Raw genomic sequence first — 8,744 nt, 5'->3', positions numbered from 1 at the left:
TCACCCATTGCCGATCCCGGGTTCGACGCTGACAGTGATTGTGGTTGTTTCCATAATTCGATTTTACAAATTTTTCAATAAAATCCCTATTGATAAAATGAGGCTGAATTTCATTTGTAACATTCTGAAATGGGAGAGGCTTGGAACCAGGAGAGGCTTGAGTGGCAGAGCCAGTAATGTGCGTAGCATGAGACATAAATTGCGTGTGTGTGCGTGCCCTGAAAGGCCAGAGGAAGTGCGTGTTTGAGACGTGCTATCAGCACAGGGCGAGTGGGGAATCCCAATCTGTGGATTCGCTCTGGGCGACTGCAAGCAGCTAGAGAAGGACAGGGTGATTGGGGTGTGTGTTTGATTGTATGAAACCCCTTTAATAAAATCTCCCCGTCTCCCCGTGGTTGGGTTGTGATAAGCATTTTTGAGGAGATGCCACCATCTACTGACGGGAGTTAAACTGCTGACTGTTACCGTTTCTTAATTAAGCTTACATGCCTAGGAATCAGGGGCCTTGGAGAGCCATGGAGAAAGAATTTCTCTTTTCAAAGAAAGGTTGTGATTGTAACCCTTGGATTGTGTTTTGCTGTGTAGTCTGTCAAGAGCCTTGGCTCTGAAAGGTATTTAGGTGGAGGATCCCCAAGTGGGGACTCTGTTTCCTTTGTAACACAAAAGAGAATAAAGAAAATAAAGCCACCCAGATAGCGATAAAAATCTTACTAGGAACTGGTAAAGTAAGCCATGGCAGCAGTGAGATATTTGAGTTATTAGAGAATGGAATTTTGGGGACCCTAAAGAAACTAATTGACATTCTTAGGGTTGAGTGTGCCCAAGATAATTGGGTACCTGAATATTACGAAGTGAAACTCCAAAGTTGGGATAAAGAAACATTGTGAGAAAAAGAACTTCCAGGATGGGAGCAAATGAGAGTAAAGGAATTCCTAGGAGTAGTCCTTTGGGATGGCTTTTAACACATTGGAAAGAACTAGTGGGATATGTGATGCAGAAAGCAAGAGGGAGCTTGTTAAGTTCTGTACACAATGGTGGCCACTATATAGACTGGATGGTTTTAAAGGTAGCTAAAGACCTAGCTGAGGATGATTGTAGGACAACACAGGAGGATGTTAAGGATGTATTTCCCCTTCAAGATCCTGGCTGGAATCCCAATGAACAATGGGGACTAAGACAGTTGCAAAGATATCAGAAATTAACAGTAAAAGGGCTGGAAAGAGCAATTCCCAGAACTATAAATTAATCAGCTCTATATGCTATTAAACAAAGTCCTTCTCAAACACCTTCTGAATTTTTAGATCAACTGCGCGATGCAATGTGGAAACATACCAGCCTGGACCCAGGATGGAGTGAAGGAATGCAGTAGCTAATAAATTTGTTTTTACTACAATCCACAGAAGATATCAGGAGGAAGCTCCAGAAGATCAGAGTCCCAGAGAGCCAGAATCTGGAAACCCTGGTGGATGAAGCCTGGAGGGTCTTTAGCAATTGAGAAGAAGGATATAAACAGGGGATGAGAAAATTGGTGGCATTAGTGAAGGAGGGGGAGAAAGAAAAATGTCAGCGAGGTCCACCAAAACGAGGACCACCCCAACTGGGAAGGGATCAATGTGCATTTTGCAAGAGATTTGGACACTGGAAAAATCAGTGTCCAGAAGTAAGAAAAGGAGATGAGCAGAGAAAAGATGATCAGAAAGGAAAGGGGGAGGTTGCTCATGTAAAAGAAGACTGAAGAGGACCGGAGTGCCCTACCCCAGGTGACCCTCTGGTTATAGCTCCCAGTCGAGGGAATAAAGAAGAAGAAGTGGGATTTCTAAGAGATACAGGAGCAACATTTTCAGTGTTGAATAAGGTTCTAATACCTGTGATAGTAAAAGGTTTTAAAAGCTTAGAAAATTCAGGGACTTATAAAGAAAGGTAGGCTTGGCAAGCCCTGGGAAAAGTAGGCCCTGGGAAATGTTAGGCTAAAGATCATGTCAAAGTGCACGTGTGTAGTCAGTAGATGATAAATTGTTAGATGTGATTCGAAATAATTACTGTTTATAGAACAAGAGGAACAATGTTAGGAGGCTGGGGAGAATCACAAGAAATCCATGCCTGGGTAAAAACAATGCATGCAATAGAACAATGGAAGTTTAATAATTAAGATGTAAGTTATATAATGATAGAGTATAAAACATGTTAATTTCAAAACCAAGTCGGGTCAGCTTTGGGTATGTGTACCCCTGACACCCAGAGCTCTTCAATAAAGCACCTTCATATAATCATTCCGTGATTATGTGTGTTCCTGAATGCTAACAGCTCTGTTCCTCTCTTCCAGCCCTTGAAGTTATGGCACACAACATCAGCCCCGCCATCAGAAGCCTGGCAATTCAAAAATTTTATATCCTCCAGGCAGTAGAGAGAACTCAATATTCCATCTTTGGAAACCTGCAAGATCAGCTCCACATGGCATAGAGGACACGGTCTCATCTCTCAGGCCTTGACTGGATGCGCTGCTGGAGCTCTGCTGAGAGCTGATCTGGGAGGCTCTGTCTGCTGGGGCCACCTGAGCCAGCCAGGATTTTATTTTTCTGCAAAATTGTTCTTTCCTTATTTTTGTTTTTGTTTACTATGTAAATATAGGATAGGTTCTAAATATAGACTCCCAAGAGCTTTCTTTTGCTGCCCAAGGTCTGCAGGATACCGGAGAAGAGAGGGAAAAGGGTGCTTGTGCTCAGCAACCTGCCAGAGTGTGCAGTGGTGCAGAGAAAATGGCCAGAAACCCCTTGGCCTTTGGTGGTTCTTCTGAAGGCACAAGCCCTGTCCCAGCCAGGAAGCGCCATCTGTGTCCTCGTGCCCGTGTGGTGCTGGCTGGGTTGCTGAGGGCTCCCAGGTGCCTCTTGATGCAGCTCCTCTGGAGCTCCTGTGGGGCTGCGGCGCTGCTGGCGGGCCACGCTGGGGGAGACCCTGAGGGAACAGGCTGCTGGGAGGCCATGAAGGGATGAGGGGCTGTGGAGGCCCTGACGGGACAAGGCCGTGGGAAGGCACAAGGGGGATGTGTGAGGGAGTGGGTGTCAGGAGACTCCAAGGGGACAGGAGGCCCCTGAGGGGCCGGGGTGGTGGGAAGAGCTGAGGAACTGGGTGTCAGAGGCCATAAGCAGCCCCCGGGCAGCCGCCTGGTTCCTGACACCCGGCTGTTCTGGCGCTTCCCCAAAATGTCTGCCAGGCCTGCAGCAGAAGCCCTTGGGGCTGGGACAGTACACCTCCAGGAGGGTGGGGTCAGCCCGAGGTGTGCTCAGCCTGGGCTGGCTGGGGACATGGAGGGCAGGGGGTGCTGCCAGGCCACGGCCACTGGGTGCCTGCCATAAGGGGCAGTGGGCAGAGGCAGGGCTGGCGGCCAGGCCGGGCCCTCGCGGCTGCCCAGGCCACGCTGCTGTGACCGAGGCCCCCCTGACACAGAGCTCGGGGCCCGCAGAGCTGCTGCCACCATGGGGAGGGCGGCGGTGTCTCCTCCAGCAGGGCTGCCCAGTGGCTGCTGCCCAAGCGGCTCTGGAGCCCACAGAAACAGCAGCAGAGTGTGCACAGGAACAGCAGCAGCCCCAGCGTCGGCACCTGCGAACTGAGGCGTCCGCAGCAGCCGGCTGCCAGACAGGGGGAGGCTGTGGGCACAGCTGCCTTTGGTTTGGCAAAAGGCCTCAGCAGAATTGGCCACAATGGCTTTCTCTTGACTTGCCAGCCTCACAGCAACGCTTGGCAGCTTCAGCTGCAGCCTGTGCCCGTGACTGACTTGGATGGCCGTGCTTGAGGGCGGGCTCGCCTTCCACACTCCGGTGTCCCAAGGCAGCGGCCTTGGTGCCATCGTGACACGGAGAGAGAGAGACTCAGGACATGAGAACACAGGAACAGCCTGTTTGGCTCATTCTTGAGTTTGCTGCTCCTGCCTAAAATAATCATCAGGAATATATGCTGATGTAAAGTTATAGCCGAACACCAAGGACTTTTTCTGTAGTGTCTAAACTAGTGTAGAACTAAAACCTTGTGTGACTGTTCAGAGACTCTAAAATGCAGGGTGAAAATGACAGCTTTGGTTTGTAAGAGTCCTAAAAATTTTGACATATGATTTTTCAAGTCAGGGATTTTAATTCCAATGTGGAAACTACAAAAATATTAAAATTTGTTTTCATTGGCAACCCCTTTGAAATGGCATCAGCACACCTACAGGTGTACTGGGGACAGTACTTGGCAATTCATGGCTTCAGTTGTGGGAGATAAATATTTTGTCTGGGTTCACCCTGAAGTTTAAAGTTTTCCCAGGGCTTTGATTGACTGGTCACTGCAGGTAACTTTAATAAATGCAAAAGGATGTGAGAGCACAATTTCTGGAGAATGTGCACTGGGGATAGAGAGAAAACCTTGAAAACAGTCAGCAGGCTCTGGAAAACTTAAAAAAAATTAAAATTACAAACATAATGTAAAAATAGATGTAGCTCTGTGACTGCTCAAGCAGGATTCTATGTCTGGAGGAAATGTTTGACTTGCATCAGCTGTAACACAGACAGACACGCAGCAACTGGGGCCTTGAACATTTGTGCTACTGCAAACCCCTTCCATGAAAAACATCATTCCAGGAAGGAGCAACATCATCTGACAGATAGCAAGAGTGGCCAGCAATAGCTCCAGGAGCTCCTGCCAAGACCCCTACAGGAAGGAGCCCAGCCCCCAATGCACGTGGGCTTTGGCTTTGGCCCTCTGGCACAGAAACCCCCCAGGGGCACAGGTCTCTGGGGCAGGAGAAGGGCACCAGCACTGCCAGGGCTCGGCTGGGGTGGCAGGTCTGCCTCGGTGGGGACTCTGCCACACCTGCTGATTTCAGTGCTGCCAGGCCCCTGTACAGATTCTGTGCAAGGCCCCGTGCCCTTCCTGCTGCGCCTGCGTCGGCAGCCCTGGGGGCTCCTTCTGCTGCCCTGAGCCTGCAGAGCAGGGCAGTGTTTGCTGATGGTTTGAGGTGTTCCTAAAGATCCTGTCTTAGACACTTTGGGCAAGGGACTCCTTCCAACGTAGGCCACGCTGGGGGGATGGGGCAGAACCAGGAAGGTGGCAGGGCGTGCAAGGGCCGTTAGTGACACGGTGCAGCCTGGTAACCGTGGAATGGAACGGTGGAATGGACAAGAGCTGGCGGTGACAAGACCACACCAGAGTGCCTGGTGCATGCGACGGGACAGGACACGCCAGAGCGGTGCTGTGAGGAGCCCCCACACAGCCCACTCATTAGTGCCTGACCCGGAGCTTTTCCAAGGCGTAATTCCTACAGCTCACATTGTGAGCAGACTGTGGGAATTGGTGAGCCGGAGCTTCCCGATAACATCTGTTTAGAAGGTGCTCCCAAGGCCCGATTTTGTCATGGCGGGCAGATTCTTCAGGCTATTCAGGGTGTTCCGACGGAATAGAAGCACAGACCGTGGAGCTGCCCCAGCAGAACACCCTGAAGAGCCGGAGCAGTTCCAGCAAGGGCAGGATGGTGAGTGGCAGAGCTGGGCCGCAGGGCTGAAGCTGCAGCCAGCTGGGCCCTGCACCACCCCACCCCATCCCATCCCATCCCATCCCATCCCATCCCATCCCATCCCATCCCATCCCATCCCATCCCATCCCATGTGGACATGCCCAAGGACAGGACAGAAGAAGGGCTGGGGCTGACTCCCGCCAGTGACCGTGCTCCATCCCCTGAGCCACCCCAGGGCTGTCCCTGCCTGGGGAGTGCAAGGCTGGGCTGTGTTCTCCGGCCTCTCCCGCAGTCCCTCAGCTCTGGCTGCTCTTTTCCAGATGCAGCCATGGACAAGAGACAAGAGCAGGAGCCTGCCCAGGGCCGCTTCCGCAAAACGCTGAAGGTACCTGCAGCCATCCCCACCTGGGCTGGGCCTGCTGTCACTGCTCGGCCCAGCTCTGCACTTGCAGCACTCCATGGAACATGCCTCTCTTCCCTGTCCTTTCTTCATTCTGCACAGAGGTTCCGCCAGTTCCTGCCAAGTCGGCATAGAAAGATCAGCCCGCTAGGAACTGAGGGCACAGCTGAGCCTGACTCTGGGCTGGAGGAGCTCCAGGCAGAGCCTGATGTCAGCCCAGATTCAGCTGCGCCCTCACAAGACTCGGACGCTGTGGTGAGTGATGACAGGGCAAACTCTGATGTGGTACTGATTGAGGACATGGCCATTCCAAACCCCAGAGAGACTCAGGGCATCACAAATACTGACACTGTGCCCCCTCCCACCATGAGTCATGCACCTAATATGGATTTTTTGGAAAGGGGACTGTTCCTTCTGACCAGCAGGTAGCCAGCCAGGGGCCGGAACTGGAGGTCTCCCAGGATCCTGTGCCCCTTCAAGCCACATCCACAGGGCCCCCTCAGCCTTTGAGGCCAGCAGAGTGTGATGGGACGGTAAGCACTTCTTGGGAGAAGCTGGGGAAGTTGCTGCCTTGGACAGCACTCCAAGTCTTCCCCATTCCTACTCTAGGTGCCAGCTATTGTACGGAGCATCCACCAGCATCTAATGTGCTCCGTTACGGTGGATGCCAGGCTGCCAACTAACATGGTGAAGCTGGCTGAAGAACACCCGGACGATGTGGTGCTGACCCTCCTGCGCTGTGCCCCATCGTGTGACAGGTATGGGGCCCACGTGCCTTGAGAGCTCAGGGCTCAGCGGCCTTTAGGGCCCATCACCCTGCACAGCCGGTCCAATGGGCTCTGCCCAACAGGCAGAGAGGCCCAGGAGCCTCGGGCCCCTCTGTTTCCTGAGGCTGCTGCCAGTGCTCCCTCCCTGCCCCTCAGGGCACTGGGGCTCTGTCACCTGGGACCCCACAGCTACACAGGGCATGGCTCTGTGACTGAGACACCCCTGACACAGAGCTCTGATCCCACAGAGCTGCTGCCATAATGTGGCAAGCCATAGCCTCATCAGGACCAGCAATGGAGAAGGTGCTGCCAACTCTGCTCCATGTGATGGAGAACTGGCCCCTTTGCAGCATCTGCACCTCTGATGAGGACAACAAGGACGTTTTTGCTCTGGCTGTGAGTTTCTGGAACTGGCCTTGCCTGTCCCCTAGGTTGCTTCTCCAGCAGCTCTTCATCCTCTCCTTGCCTCAGGCTGGGCTGAAACCTGGGCTAGGGGCAGGCTCAGGGGGCACCGGGCCCGCTGCTCCCCGTGCATCTCCCCTCGGGCCCTACCCCATGGACGCCTTAGCACTGAGCGCTGTCTTGGTGTGATTCTTTTGCAGGCAACTCTGGTGCTCTGGGTGATTATGCAAGTGCCTCAGAGCCATGAGGCCATGATGCATTATTCCGACTCTCTCTTTGCGGCTCTGCTGTTGCACGTTTTCACCACCACACAGCTGATGCCAGCAGAAGTTGATAACTTCTGGAGAGAATGCCAGGAGCAACACCGCCTTCCCGGAAAACCCAACAGGTGCCAGTCCTCCTGTCCTTCCCATGCCCTTGTGGCTGACACCAGTGCACCCAATGTGACCTGGCCTTTGCTCTGCACACAGCTTTGCAGTGCAGGCCACGAAGGCTCTGCTCTGCTTTCTGCACTATGACAACGAGTTGATGGCCATGGAGCGCAAGTGTGGCTGGGAAACGCTGCTCCATGCTGACACCCAGCACTATGCCGTGGGTCTGTTGGCCAGGTGAGACCCCTTCTCGCCACTGCCTCTGAAATGTGTGCCCTGTGCCCCCCAGGGTGCCCTACCACAGTCCCTGTGGTCCTGGCCAGAGGGCTTTGCCATTGAGGGATGGCTGAGCAGACTAGAGAAGTCTGAGAGGAGGGTTAGCCCAGAAGGAGCCCCATGGTCCCAAAGCACCCATGGTCCCCCCAGGGATGCTGGGGAAAGGCCAGATCTCCATGAGTCATCCCTGGGAGAGGTTTGGCCTCCCCCCACCCCCCACCTCTGTGTCTTGGTGCCATTTCCCCCCTTCCAGGGTGATGCGCCGTGACTTGACGCCCTTGTGTTACCATGTGGCACACAAATTTGTCCGGAGGCTCATCAGGGAGGAGGCACCTTGGGATCTGTCCTCCCTGGCATTCCTTGTGGAGGTGAGCCCCATGGCCAGCACTACCTCACTGAGCTGCCTGCCAGCCCTGTCCCCTTGCATAGCCACAGCTGCCTGGGACGGTGCCCGCGCCCTGTGCTGCTGCCTGGGCCCAGCCCTGTGCAGTTCCAGGCTCCTGCCAGCCGGCTCCTCTGTCACTGCCCTGTGCCTTTCAGGTCCTGGATTGCCTGAACTTGAGTGACTGTGGGTACTGTGTCCTTGAGATCACATCAAAGCACCTGCAGAGCGAGTGCAGGCAGAGGCGTCGCCTGGCGCTCAGAGGCCTCGTGGTGCTCAGCCAGGAACCCTCGATGGTGAGAACGGGGCAGCGGCTGAAGCTGTGCTGGGCAAAGCAGCCCCTTGGGCTGGCTGGGCTTCAGGAGCTGAGGCAGCTGCTCCCAGCCCTCCTGCCTCACCTGCCTCAGTGCTTTGGGACAGGCCTTTGGCCTCTGGGCCCGGCAGCAGCAGGGTGGGGTTGCAGTGCCAGGGCGGTCTTGGCGCTGCAGCCGTTCAGGGCTTCCCAGCACAGCCTTGTGTTCCACACAGGCCACACCTATACGCCGCCTGTGTCAAAGCTTCCTGCAGCTGCTGAGTGACGCAGACGGGGAAGTGGTCGGCATGTCTCTGTCTGTGCTCACAAATGTGCTGAAGAGAAGAAGTCTTCATTTATCAAGGACTG

General features: G+C 53.9%; 1 protein-coding gene across 1 annotated transcript; it reads left to right on the top strand.

Annotated features, from left to right (window-relative positions):
- Nucleotides 1-3,015: 3,015 nt before the first annotated feature.
- On the top strand, nt 3,016-8,073 carry LOC147652124 (uncharacterized). Its single transcript, XM_086898016.1, has 10 exons — nt 3,016-5,503; nt 5,806-5,870; nt 5,988-6,140; nt 6,311-6,418; nt 6,495-6,643; nt 6,901-7,048; nt 7,255-7,442; nt 7,525-7,662; nt 7,955-8,014; nt 8,070-8,073. Exons 1-10 carry the CDS (start codon nt 5,386-5,388, stop codon nt 8,071-8,073), a joined length of 1,131 nt encoding a protein of 376 aa, XP_086754142.1. The 5' UTR covers nt 3,016-5,385.
- The last annotated feature ends 671 nt before the right edge of the window (nt 8,074-8,744 follow it).

This window comes from Cyanistes caeruleus, chromosome 7, assembly GCF_971803275.1.
Source record: "Cyanistes caeruleus chromosome 7, bCyaCae1.hap1.1, whole genome shotgun sequence".
Lineage (NCBI taxonomy): Eukaryota > Metazoa > Chordata > Aves > Passeriformes > Paridae > Cyanistes > Cyanistes caeruleus.
Note: the sequence above shows the minus strand (reverse complement) of the source record. Positions and strands in the feature narration are given on the sequence as shown.

Excerpts from the sequence above, each read along its gene's own strand:
- LOC147652124 (XM_086898016.1), top strand. The coding sequence starts at position 5,386 with ATGGCGGGCAGATTCTTCAGGCTATTCAGGGTGTTCCGACGGAATAGA. Across the intron at positions 5,504-5,805 it reads GTTCCAGCAAGGGCAGGATG|ATGCAGCCATGGACAAGAGA; the intron begins GTGAGTGGCAGA and ends GCTCTTTTCCAG. Across the intron at positions 6,644-6,900 it reads TGTGCCCCATCGTGTGACAG|AGCTGCTGCCATAATGTGGC; the intron begins GTATGGGGCCCA and ends CTGATCCCACAG.